The sequence below is a fragment of the Sclerotinia sclerotiorum genome, genomic scaffold, assembly GCF_000146945.2.
Source record: "Sclerotinia sclerotiorum 1980 UF-70 scaffold_2 genomic scaffold, whole genome shotgun sequence".
Classification (NCBI taxonomy): domain Eukaryota; kingdom Fungi; phylum Ascomycota; class Leotiomycetes; order Helotiales; family Sclerotiniaceae; genus Sclerotinia; species Sclerotinia sclerotiorum.
The window spans coordinates 1,640,665-1,654,350 of record NW_001820834.1 but is presented as its reverse complement, the minus strand read 5'-3'; the positions used below and the strand labels follow the sequence as shown (position 1 = coordinate 1,654,350).

At 40.8% G+C, this 13,686-nt stretch overlaps 4 protein-coding genes across 4 annotated transcripts; 2 read left to right on the top strand and 2 right to left on the bottom strand.

Moving 5' to 3' along the window:
• Positions 1–3,370: 3,370 nt before the first annotated feature.
• SS1G_01713 (predicted protein) lies at positions 3,371–3,762 on the bottom strand (the record flags this gene model as incomplete). The annotated part of the gene is made up of 2 exons (XM_001597469.1): positions 3,371–3,544; positions 3,673–3,762. 2 exons carry the CDS (start codon positions 3,760–3,762, stop codon positions 3,371–3,373), a joined length of 264 nt encoding a protein of 87 aa, XP_001597519.1.
• Positions 3,763–5,028: 1,266 nt separating this feature from the next.
• Positions 5,029–5,525, bottom strand: SS1G_01712 (predicted protein; the record flags this gene model as incomplete). The annotated part of the gene is made up of 2 exons (XM_001597468.1): positions 5,029–5,111; positions 5,387–5,525. 2 exons carry the CDS (start codon positions 5,523–5,525, stop codon positions 5,029–5,031), a joined length of 222 nt encoding a protein of 73 aa, XP_001597518.1.
• Positions 5,526–7,461: 1,936 nt separating this feature from the next.
• SS1G_01711 (hypothetical protein) lies at positions 7,462–9,249 on the top strand (the record flags this gene model as incomplete). The annotated part of the gene is made up of 2 exons (XM_001597467.1): positions 7,462–8,129; positions 8,199–9,249. The coding sequence occupies 2 exons, from the start codon at positions 7,462–7,464 to the stop codon at positions 9,247–9,249; spliced, it is 1,719 nt and encodes a 572-aa protein (XP_001597517.1).
• A 2,726-nt stretch (positions 9,250–11,975) lies between these two features.
• On the top strand, positions 11,976–13,189 carry SS1G_01710 (predicted protein; the record flags this gene model as incomplete). The annotated part of the gene is made up of 2 exons (XM_001597466.1): positions 11,976–12,038; positions 13,073–13,189. The coding sequence occupies 2 exons, from the start codon at positions 11,976–11,978 to the stop codon at positions 13,187–13,189; spliced, it is 180 nt and encodes a 59-aa protein (XP_001597516.1).
• Between the last annotated feature and the right edge of the window lie 497 nt (positions 13,190–13,686).

Genomic DNA, 13,686 nt, shown 5'->3' with positions numbered 1-13,686 from the left:
GGATTGTAGGGTGTGTATTGGTTCGTTCTGGATATATGGTTGGTGATTTGATGATGATGATTTGATGAGAGAATGATGTCGTATGCAAAGAGAAGGGAAGGGAAATGATGTACAGTACCTACCTAGAGTACTGCAGTAACAGTACCATTAGAAGTAATACTACGGCTCACGGCACTGCGATGTCCGCTGTAAGATTATTTGCGGGCGATGGATGTTAGAGTAGCATTCGTGGGATGGATGGAAATAATTGGGTGGTGGTGAATTGTGAATGTAACTTGAGTCATTAAGGTGGAATTATGGACTCGTGAGCGTTGGACTTTCAATCCATGTTTTTGGGGAGGGGAAGAGGAGAGAGTATCGTGATTTTGATACCTACTTAGTGTTTGTGGTGCGATGTAAAAATCTCCAGATAATTCATGTGCATGTAGGTAGCTAAACCAACGTCAACAGGAATAACAGCCAACCACAAACGTCACATGAGCTCCCTTCCGCTCAAAATACGAAATCAACCTACTGCCCATCCCAAATGTAAATCCAAATCCATAAACTCCATCACCACCTCACTACCTCACCCCATCCCCATCTCCCCATCTCCATTGTGCCATCCACCTACCTCCCATGCAAAGTAGCTGTACCACATATTAACTTACCTACCTTACATCCCTCCACATCCCTCCACATCCCTCCACACCATCTCCATCTTCCTCACACAATACAACACGCCATCACCCAGCGTCCCATCCCGAGCGTCCCGCTGCGCAGCACGACGATTTGGGAATGGAAACTTATATCAAGTATTGTGCATTGAGTAGCTTGCATTCATTCAGCATTCATTGAACATCCATTGCGCATCCATTAAGTATTCAAAAAGAGGGATAAGAAAGAGAGCGATAAGAAAGAGGGTAGGAATTACCACTCTATAAGCATGAGCCTGGGATAGGCGAATAACCTTAGAGAATTAGCTTGAGAATGAGAATTAGCTTTGATTTTCAGGGGCAGGTCGGGCCAGACTAGACTAGACTAGACCTTTTGTTTTATTCGTGTGCACTGTGCAGATAGTAGGTTTCGGTACTGCTGTTTGCAGATGTGTTGGTACCTATGTTGGTATGTACTGCTTATCTAATTACCACCTAGATACTGGGAGATGTTACTTATGTTTCATATATTTATTTGTACAGTAGATAGCGGGGTAAATCAGGGGTTGGCGATCAGCTAGCTTGCTATCTAGCTAGGTATCCTTAAGCACGCACGAACCATTGTAATAATGTAGATTAGAGCACTAGATTAGGGTTAGGGATACAGTATTATAAACATTAAACATTAAACATTAAACATTAAACATTAAACATTAAACATTAAACATTAAACATTAAACATTAAACATTAAACATCAAACATCAAACACCTATATATTAGATATCAAACAAAACACGATAGATAGAGTATGAATTCGAAAGCTACATTAAGTATATACGCCATTCATTCCATACCCTCTGTTTGCATCTTCGCATAGGATTAGGATGATTCATAGACACTCATAGACACAGAGAGTTATATACGATTTACGATTTTACAATGACCGAAAACGTTATGAGGATTGCTTGCACATAATTACCTAGGTAGTAACGAGATAGAACTCTGGATTTATTTAATTCTAGCAGTATACGTACCTGTACCTGTACCTGAGCTGTGTATGTATGTATGTATTTATTTATATATTTATCCCGAATGGGGAGTTTTGGTACTAAGTGATTGATTGATTGATTATATACAGTCAAGCAAATTTTACATAATCTTACATACCTACATACATACAAATCCCATATCAATACCAAACAACTCTATCGCACGGCGCAGATGGTGATCTGTTTGTTATTTACCTGTTGTGATATAATATAATATGATATGAGTTAATGTATGGATAACGGGACGGGGTAGGGTAAGGAAATCGAAGATCAGCATGGTAAGGTTACGGTGGGCTTAGCATGAAGATCATTATGATGGGGCTACTTAAGTATTCTATCTATCTATCTATCTATAAAGATCTAGACTAACAAAAACTTGGAAGATAATCCGGGGTGTGTAATAGATGGATGGATAGATGGATGGGTGTGGGTAGGATTCCCTACCTCATCTACATTTGTAAAAGGGAACATGTGAAAGTGAAAATCAGGTACTGACTGTACCTACCTACCCGTCATATATGATACTGTTACTGTTACAGTGACGTGCGTGCGTTCAGTTCAGTTCAATTCAGGTCAATAAAGAGGGTTGTTTCTTGTTGTTTTTTGTAATATCGTATTGCTAATTATATATATATAGATAGATACATCGTGATGAGATAGTACTTACCTACCTACCTACCTAGGTACCTAGAGAGAGCGAACTATACTAGGTATTGTCCATTGGGGGGATAAACAATACAATGCTTATGTATTTAATGACAACATCACCAAACAGAAGATTCAAGATAAGGCTAGCAGGTAGGTAGATAGATACCCAGTTCGTATCAATTCACATCATATCAACTCACATCGTATCAATGTGCACATAAGAACCATCCATGCACATGCATAAAAGTGTGGTTAGCAACCCCAACCATCCAAAACGACTCATTGGTCAATTCCTCCAACCCCCACTTCACAATCGAAGGGTCTCGACTCTATATGGCGTTTCTAGACAAGAATGCTCCTGCTTGCTTTCAGCCAAAAAGAATCTTGCGCCATAAAAATCTCAGATTCGTCAACTCCACTATTTCGGCCGGATATATTACTCATAGGACTCTGCACGGCATACCTCTTTGAAAGATCGGGCGGTTATCAAGTTCCGTTTCAAAAATTAGACTACCGGTATCCGAATATTATGAATGACCCGTGAAAATCTCCAATGCGACTTTTTTTATTATTGCTTAGGTAGTCTGTCTTTGCAAGTTGAATTGGTTATTGGCTGTTCCTGAAAACTTGTGTTGGTTGCTGCTATAATTTTTAGATTGGTAGTTCTCCCATTTCCTGCACCTATGGTGACTAAATTCTTAGGGTCAGAGTTAGTTTGATCCTTATCTTGCATAGAATGACATGTAAGAATGTAGTTGCCTCTCCTACTTCATAATCCGGATTCTAGTGTCTCTTGTGATTAGACATCTTAAATCTATGTATGTTGTTGCATGACTCTGATAAGCTGATAAGCTGTAGACTACGATGACGACTTTTCGGTAAAGTTATTCATACTTCGTATATAAAAAATTCCAAGTCTCACCATACCTTTCAGCCGCTAGATGGAGGAGTCGCAGACGAATTTTCAACCTCAAAATCGGGGTACTAAATCTGGAACCATATTTCCTTAGACGTAGATTTACAGTAATTGTATATCACTACCTACTCAAGAACACACATGTGTTTGACGACTTGGATGGAGAATTCAATATGAACTTGCAGGTTACATGCGGCCGGTGTCGGTTCATTCCATATCGAGTCTTCAAAATTCTTGGGTGTCCAATACTTGCTGCATCCGTTAATATGAGTAAAGAATGCCTATTGGTCGACGTCTGTTCTTCAATTTCTCGTTAGTATTCAGATAAGATAATGACGATTCTAGATGCTTCGTAGTTGTCCGTATGTTTCGACTTGCACCAATGTTTGAGCAACTGATGCCGAAAACATACATAATACAAACCTTGGAAGCAAAACCGGTCATTAATGGAAGTGTACGTCGTGATAGCCACTGCACGCCATCGCAATAATTCACAGACTTTTGCTGTGCCATGAGCAGGATGAATTGATATTGAATAGTTGGCCATTTAGAAAGGGTGAGAGTAGTTCTAGCCCTCAAGTCTTCTCCATTGCAGTCCAATGATCATACTAATATCATATAGCGCTAGAGTATAAATAGATTGACATTAGCCGTTGCTCGACGGCACGGGTTCATCGCTAGAAATCTCAATGCGTGCCCGCTCGGTACATCACTGGTCTTCGTGCGCAGCAATGCACGCGCTGCATTTGTGCAACTTTTACCGTGCAATTATATCCGGATGATGGTGACTTGAGAAGTACTCTATCGACCAGACCCAAGTGGCATTTAATGCCCCTTAGCGGCGCAGCCAGAAAAGTGCACATTGCTTGGAAGGTTGGAACAAGACGATCTCCCGCTCAAGACCGGGTTTCTATTGGTACACTCTATGTAAGACAAATTCCCGTCGGGAAAGAATCGAATACTTAAAAATTTAAAATGATCAGCTCCAATTTTGAGAAATGTAATTGCTGTGAATCATGGGGTAATCTAGGGAGAACCGTCTGTGTCTATAGTCAGCGACGAAATCACCGGAGCAGAACTTTCTGAAACGACTTCGAAGATCTCGCTGAACATCCATTGAGAAAAGATACCTTGAACTTTTAGTCCGTATCAATGTACTTAAGGTTCGCGTCAAGTTTGGGGATAGCCAACTTCTAAATTCTGATGTGCTGCTACTTTAAAGCCAGCAGAATGTAATTTCTGTCAAAGCGTGTGGACAAACTATTCTGAGATAAGGCTATTGCGTTGTCCATCCTCAACCAAATGGAATCGGTATACGGAAGGAGTATGCATGAATTCCGGGATATACTTTGGCTTGATATCATAATGCTTGAAGAATGATGAAGTAGGGACTGGCATAACTGGCGTATAGCGAATTCCGAACCAAGATCGAAGCTCGGTAAAAGGTGGAATCTTTCTTTTCTGTCCTCAGAGTTTTAAGTAGAAATGAGGAAAAGTAGCCATTGTTCCGGACCATTCTGAATCTGGACTTATCATGCCGTGGTCGTGGGGTATTTACCGTATTTTATTTAGATTTTATTAGTGGCAATGGCAACAAGAAATTTTTTCTTTCCGAGCCAGCTGCTTGCGCCTGCAGCCAGTGACTTTTCGGCCTTGCTCATCTCCAATGATCCCCACATGGTCCCGCAAAAGTGAGCAACGAGAAGATATGAGTGGCTGATGTCACATGGGGGTCAACTTGACGACGCTTGACGACGCTTGACGACGCTTGACCACGACCTAATAAATTTCTAGGTTTCGGGACGTCGGGTTGCTGAAGTGTTTGTTCTCGTCGCCCTGCCCTTCTTCGTCGTGAGAAGCAGCTTAGCATCGCATTAGTGAACTTGGCATATTATTAGATCTAATCGAGGGAGTTAACGGCCTCATTATCTCTCAAAGCTTGAGCTCTTGTTATAGGACTGGCTCGACAATGGACATGGAGATTGATGCAATGCCTTCTCGACCTCATAGTTTTAGTCTGTCGAAGTCTCGGTGATTTGATGAACATTTCGCTTCCACCATGTCGGTCCGGAAAGAATCGATCTGCCTTAGTAGATGACATCTATAGGTGGATGCTATGCTAGGATATAAAATGTACCAGGCCTCTTCGATTCGACGGATGCCAATAGTCTTATGCAGTTATGCAGAATTGCAGTGGGAACTGATGCAAGAGGTATATCGGTATCGCCCGGTGCAGTTGATACAACATTTAAACGTAAATTGCCTAGAAATGACATGGCAATCGTGTAGCACGAATAGATTACAGGAACAGGATCTATAGATTGCAGAGGAGAGTAACAAAGCACACTAAAACGTCTTCATCCCAATCAACCATTCATTGATGGATGGATGATGACGGTCAAAGGGCAGCCTTATTGAAATGGCCAGGCGCATTGTATGAATTGAATTGATGACAACGAGTAAATACAGTGACTAGATAGCTGACTAGGATAACAAGAGTCTCCATAGAAGAATGGAAAAAGGCCGAGAGAGCCTTGGAAGACTCCGCTTGCAACGCTGAGGCCTAGACACCAATCAAGCTGTTTGATCCATCGAAATCAACTTCAAACAATGAATGTACAGTAAGTAGCACGTAACAGTGTAACAGTATAGCCGGATGAATCATAAATGTAGAGCTGATGGCAAACCTCACAAGTTAAACTCTTCACGGATTAGAGAGTGATATCCTTCCGGATGCGTTGAAGGTTGATTTCTGTCTCGGAACTTATTACCTAGCAGTAAGATTAGGTAAGGAATGTGAAATTTCCCATTCAAATTCCAATTTTAATTTAGCATTCTTCTCTTTATACTTCTCTATTTGGAGTCGATTGAAAGGGCAGAAAGGGCAGAAGATGCCTCATCAAGTTGGCTTGGCCTGGAATGAGATGAAATATGAATCGAGGTCAGATGGTGAAAGAAAGGAATCGTATACAGTAAGGTTTGATTGTAAGTAATGCATGCAATCAAATAGAAATGAATTTGATCCAAATATCGAAATACCAAGTATGCAGTCGGTATCAGTCAGTAACAGTCTGTACAAAACAACTTAATAAGTATCTAGTACCTACTCATGGCCGCAGTAAAGTTCACTCATACGGTGAATGCAATGCATCCTGCGTAATCTCGACAATCAAAGATCATTCATTTTTCTCTCATCAACATTCTTCCAACCTGTTTTGAAATTGATCGAATTAATAAATCTTTTTACTTTTACTTTTTGCTATTTCTATTTCTAACCTTCTTTGGTACTGGATAAAGAGACTAGACCAGCTCAAGTAGGTAAATTACGACAGCTCTACCTAATAATCCATACCTGATTAAGATTTCCGGCTTTTTTTAGCTACTCTCTTAAGACAAGATTCAAAAAGCGCACAATCCTCCCTAGACTACAGTAGTAATACATAGTACGTACCATACAGATTCGTCAATCACGCTTTTTTACCTCAACATCACCCACCTCCGCCCACTTATCAATCAAAAATTCCCGTACCATAAGGTCCAAAGCCCTTCCACCAAATAGTCAAAGTTTCCAAGTTCCAAGGGTCGAGAACCTTTCTCCTCGTTTACTACCTTGTACTTATACTTCCTGGTTCAGACTTCTCCAAACAAAAAGAGTCCAAGACTTCTTAAACCTACACTTCACCTCGATCAATTCTCCATTCCCCATTCTCCACATTCACTCGTTTCTTATCCTCTACACACCTAAACACCTAAACAACCTAAACACCAATTCAATTCTTTGCTCCTCTAATCGATCCTCTATCTCCCTATCGATTAATCTATTACAAATTGGAAAGCCCTTTCAATTGTTCAAATCAATTAGTCTACCGTACTCAATTCATTGATAGAGTGGACAATAGTGGAGAATTCCTACCGCACTCAATTATTGCCTTCTTCATCTCTTCCCTCATCAATCCTACTCTGCTACCAACCACAACTCTGCCAACAACCTTTAAACATCCTCAATCTACCAGGTTTTATGATTGCTACTCTAGTTACTCTTCAATTCTTGGAAGTACGAACTAGGAAGTTACCAGGCTTAGAAATAATAAAAAGGTCAAACGAAGAGGAGGCCGTTTATTTCGAGTACAGGTCGTCCTGACCTTAAACCATACACATACTTCACCACCAGTCAATTAACCCTTCTAGCGGAAGGTATTATCATCGGAAAAAATGGCTGTAGTCCTCAATTCGGAAGAAAATGTCTATTTTTCGTCAAGTCCTCTTCGTCGATCACATTCGCAGCCCAAATTCGTCACACAACCATCATCATATTCGAAATCCCTATCTCGATCAAATAGCGCAAAATTCAACCCGATAATATCTCCTAGTAATTCCTCAAACTCTTCGGCGCCATCTTCTCCACAAACATTACATGCTGATTCTGTCTCCCCCTCATATTCATCAACACCAGCTAGCAGCTTGTCGCTTGATAATTGTGACGATGAGGACGAAGAGGATCACATTTCCTTTCCCACATACGACGACATAGCATACTGCGATCAAATCGAAGACCTGGAACCACCAGCCAGTCCACATACAGGCGATTCCTATAGCGTTTCACCAACGTCAAACAGCACCTCCACCATCTCTCGACCCGGCTCTCCCGAGGTACCGCAGGCACATGCCGAGGATGATACAGCATTACAGGCGAAACCTTCACGGCACGTAGATTACCTGTCACATAATTGGAAAGAAGAGGATATATGGGCATCGTGGAAACTTATTGTGTCAAAAGGCTGCGAATACTCTAATCATGAGCGATTAGAAAACGCCTCGTGGAGAACCTGGATGAAGGCAAAGTATGGACTCAAGACAGTTTCACCAGAAACACTCAATTGGTAGGCTTTGATAATTATTCTGCTGCTATCGTAGTCAGATTTGATAGAAAAGTAACTGACATTGCATAGGTTGAAGGATTGTGATGTGACTTGGCTATATGGTCCACTTCAATCCGGACCAACGGCATTCAACGCCCCGGACACCTCCCCTGTCAGCAGCAGCAGGCTTTCAAAATCAAATTCATTTCTACAGAAAAAGCCAATCCTCAAGAAACGAAGCATGTCTGAAATAATGCTTCAGAGATCTCTATCGTCGTCGTCATTACTCAAACAGGCGGCCGCTGCAGTCCAAGCACAACAATCTGGAGATGCACAACGCCCTGGTATAATGAGGGCCGCATCGGATTACGTCCCGTACGAATTTGCAAGTAGGCATGTAGAACAAGCTGATTTAAGTATGCTTTCATCAGTTACATCATCTGGACTAATCACTCCCGGCACTGAAAAGAAGCACATTAGTTTCAATGAGCAAGTATCGCAATGTATAGCTTTGGAAGTCAAGGGCGATGATGATGATGAGCCAGACTACAATACTCAAGACTTTGATGACAGTGACTCTGATGATGGAGCTATCATGATGAAGAGAAGCACTTCTAAGCGACAACTTCCACCAATGAGGAAGAAGGTCATCTCCAGAGTTAACTCCATGGCAGACAGCAAGACCATTGCAATGTTGCCATCTACAACACTTAAATACCGAGAAGACACACCAGAGCCCCAGGAAACAGCTATGAAGCACAGCGGATTTTTTCATGGAACAAAACTATCGCCATCATCATCTCAGGAAACCTTAAAGCCCTCGAAACCATCAACGAGAATGCTTTTAGGTGACGATGATGAAGACGATGATATCGATTGGCAACCATCGAATACATTTGCCCATAGAAAGGATAGCATTTCAGTCACGCAAAATCGATTTAAAAGTCTCAGTACTTCCGATTCTATGGGTTCAAATGGGGAGCCTTCCGGCATGAGGAGGACACCATCTGGTATGTTTATGCCTTGTGAAGAAGACGAAGACGATATTGTATCTGAAGGACTCTTTGGAAAGGTTGTCGACACTGTAAATACAGCAAAGGACATAGCACATGTCATATGGAATGTTGGGTGGAGGAGATAATTTTCGAATGGGATAATCGATAATCCTAGCTCTCCAAAGAGTCTTACTGTCGTTTCAAGAGTTAATTCCTGGATTCGAATACAATTAATGATGGAATATAGCGTCGACGTATCTACGGCGACTTTTGTACATAATACTAAAGCACATATTTGATGCTGCATTTACACCAGGTTTGGGAACCACAAATTTGCATGTGGTTGGCGTTTGGAATGGGATGGTTTTTTGCTTTTCAAAGGGGATTGGGCTTGGGCGATGATAGCCAAAATTGTATTCTGGCAATGGGTTACATATAAAGGGTACGGACGGATCACGATTGGGGGTTTGGGCTTTTACTGGGCACAGAAGAGACCGGCTTGTCTTTGGTGGTGAGGAAAAAATTGGGTTTACACTGTACAATGGGGGGTTTTATGGGTTATGCGCAGGCACAGTAAACGATGCACACCACAGAAGCATATTCGCTATAATGCGAAATGATGCACGCGAGACCTGGAGAGAAGAGGAAGGAGAGAGGGGATAATTGACGAATTATTGGGTACATACACCAATACAATAGTCAAAAAAAAAGAGAAATATACAAAGCAAATGATCCAGAGTCCTAGTGTGATGTGAATATGATATGATTCAGATTGGTATGTGAGTGATGATAAATGGGCTTTGATGAAGTGTCGTCATTCCTCACACTAAGTGAGAAATTTTCAACAGCCTCTTTCATTTCATCTCATTCTTTACTCTCTCTGCTCCTTTAACTCTCCTGGAATTCCCCTATGTCCGACTTTACTTTACGTGATTCGGCTATACAGTACAGAGAATACACATTTTTCTTTATCACGAATTTATATTCTAGAACACCCTTTCTTCCCTTGAATTCCTGCATCGAGATTTGCTTTTTCGTCTCGCTTACTTGGCTGCTCCGATTGGATTTCTTGGAATTGGTGGCTTCTTTTTTTTTAAGGAAGGATTAGGACGGGGATTGGAAGGGTAGGTGTAGGAGTAGGAGATTTTAGGTCCGAAAAAGAAGGAAGAAGAAGGGAGAAGGAAGAAGGGAGGAGGCTCTTTATTGTTATGTTTTCTTTTGTTTGTTTTTTTGGTGCGGGGTTCGGGAGATTTTGGGATGAGGTTGGGGGTTGGATGGAAGGGGGGGTTGGTTATATCATTTTTTGAGATTTTTTGGTTATTTTTGATATTTTTTAGGAGATGAGAAGGTGATGGAAAGGGGATGGATGGACGGAGAATGCCTGTCGGTTATCGGGGATCTGGATTTTGTGGGTTTGGGATGAGGTTTTGGGTGAGAGTGAGAGTGAGGGTGAGGGTGAGGGTGAGGGTGAGGGTAATGGGAGGGGAAGATGGTTAGATGGATGAGTTGAGGGTAAGATGGGAGAAGGGGAGATATTGTGCCAGGCAATGCTATGCTAGGCTTGACTTATTGGGGTATATGAATGAGTAGGGAGTAGAAGAGAGAAGAAGAGAAGGGATAGGAGGGAGAGGAGGGAGAGAATACAATAGATAATAAATGAATAAAGGAAGTGGTATTTGTTATATCTTTGTTTTATTTTATTTTATTTCATTTTATTTCATTTTATTTCATTTTACTCGAATTATTCTTTTTGGGATTTTGATATTTTTGAAGTATAGGAGTTTATGAGCAATTTTACATTCCTTTGATTAAATTCTTAGATGCTGAGTCTTGGATTAGATGTTAGGTGTTGGTTGGTATGATTAGGTACTATATAGGTTCACATTGCGGGAACTATTCTTTGTACCTAGTATACATGAGTACATGAGTATAGAATCTGGGGTAATAAGACAAAATCTCGGTATAGCGCGCGCTAAGACCTCTGTGATTTTATCAATGGAAGAATCGAAGAATTTAGAAATTTAGGAAGTCTTAGCACTCTTTCCTTGCACCACCACTCATAAGTGCAATTCCAATTGTAACTGTAATTGTAATTGCCCATCTATCCATCAACAGGATTCAGGACTAAGAAATCATCGCGAAAGTTAGTATAGTTGTCAATTTCCCACTTTTATTGTATTCATCCCAAGGGTATCATTTTAAACTGTTAGATTAAGTGTCAAGTGTTGATATACTTAAAATACCTTACCATAGGTAGTATTACCATACATTGTTTTTAGTCCATAAGCAATACCTACCCCTTAATCCATAAACCATCATTCATACAGCACATCACAACCACGCCACGCCACGCCTCGCCTCAAAAAATCCTCCAAAGCTAGACATCTGATCACTTCCCCTCCCTTCTTTCCATACGCTACCCCTTCCATTCCATCCCCTTCCCCTCCCCATACCCCATTCCAAATTTCAACCCCACAAAACGACACATCTTCCTTGCATACTTTACATACATACTCTGTACAACACCCACATTACCCCAGAAAACCAAATCCATCTACTCTATATGACAAGACTAGACTAGACAAAACAAAACTTAGTACATATTAATAAAAACGCCTAGTACGCCTCACTGTACAACATCGATCCAACGCATACGCCGTAGTTTTGGGTAATAGGTACTAGATCATAGATGTCAGCCTGTCAGGTAATAGGTACTGGGTAATAGGTGCCAGATACTTTGATATTAGGTATTCATTACATATAAATTCTATGAAAAGGTCATGAGATCTTCGGGTACGTACTGGGTACCCCTATCCTAGGGAGAAATGGGGATTTGTCAACCTAGGTACCTAGGTACTAGGTATCGATACGAATGCCGTTGCCAATGCTATTGTTTGGAATTCCGAATTTTCGCCGTGGTGGTTTAGTTGGTTGGGTATGTGGATATGTGGAGATTTGGGATTAGATTGGGGCTTGAGAAGTTGTGAGTTGAGGGATGATGGATGGATGTTACAGTAGTTATATTGATTATGTAAGTTATATAACTAGGTAGTGTTTGATTCTAGATGGTTAATAAATCGATAGTTTTACTTACTACCTAGGTATGTATAGATAGATTCTATAGAGTAGATAATAAGGGAAAGAATTAGAAGAGTCTATGAAAACGACTAATGCGAAGATGCCAAGAGCTTGGGGAAGGGGAATGTCAGGTAGATTAATTAGATCTTGGTACCCCGTCTTTTACTAAATACTGTACGTACAAGTAACACGAATGATGAATCCAAAACAAGGTTACACAAATCGAAAGTCCAAATGCAAATGCAAATCGAACACGAATACAGTCCAATCCAATCCAATCCAAACACAAAGAGTCAAGAGTCAACGACTCCCCTGAACATGAAATTCTAGGGTCCTACTACCTAGTACTCCAAATGACACCATGCACGCACCCCGCAAATCATCGTCATAAGGTTCCACATCACCGATCACACAGCATCACAAACATCACAGCGAGCATCAGATTCACACGTGACACATCTCCAATCTCCAATCCATGTCCGATCAACTGCATCCCTGACACCAATCCGAGAATCAGACAATACAAATTTCCCCTCTTCTTCCTTCCCCTCTTCAGAAACAACAAAAAAAAGAAACAGACAGGGGTATACCTGTCCTGTCCTGTCCTGTCCTGTCTTGTCAATCAGCCCATTTCTATCTACGTACGCTTGTGTCGATCCATGCATGACCTTGTCATACCCTGAAAATCATATCATCAACGATCATTGGCATACTCGATTCTCGAGTTTCCATCACATAAATATAGGGAAGGGGGAAAGTGTGGGGAAATGGAAAGTAACAAGTGGATCGACATCGATTGGAAATTTGAAAAGTAATGTTGGGTAGGTAGGTAAGGTAGATAGATAGGGTTATAAAATCATCTATATGTACTATATACTATATACACACTAGTATGTTACGTCGGACAGTAACATAGGTCACGTTCTTGATCACATGATCAAGAAACCGACAAATCGAGATCGGCTTTGCGGTGATCGAATTGTCGGGCTTATAGCCATCGGTTTTTAAGGAGGCACGAAGGTCTATATAATCAAGATGGATTTCCTTTGTATAGAGCTTCGTGCTCAAGATCAATCATTTAGTATACTCTACTATTAGTTACGAATTGCATCATTGTCATTACTTAAGTCCCTGCTTGACGCCTAGTTATAAACCACCTCGAGAGCCTAGAGCACTTCCGCGTGATCTAGACGGCAAACCTCGTAACACTCTCTGTAGGAGAGCTTCGCACTTCCGTAGAACTAAGATTATGGGTGATTTATATAGAAGGCCAATATAGCCTCAGTTCTGCCCTATCAGCTTCCCACTATTCCCTGTGTAAGGTCATTCCTTGTAACATTTTTAATCTTTATAAAATCTACAGTTATTAACAAATATTTGTTTATATAATTTGAAATTTGAAATTCTAATCTACTATATAATATTTGATTAACAGATTTGAATTTTTTTTATAGCTCATTTTTAATAAATTTATTGAAAAATTATTCAAGATTTTCAAGATTTTT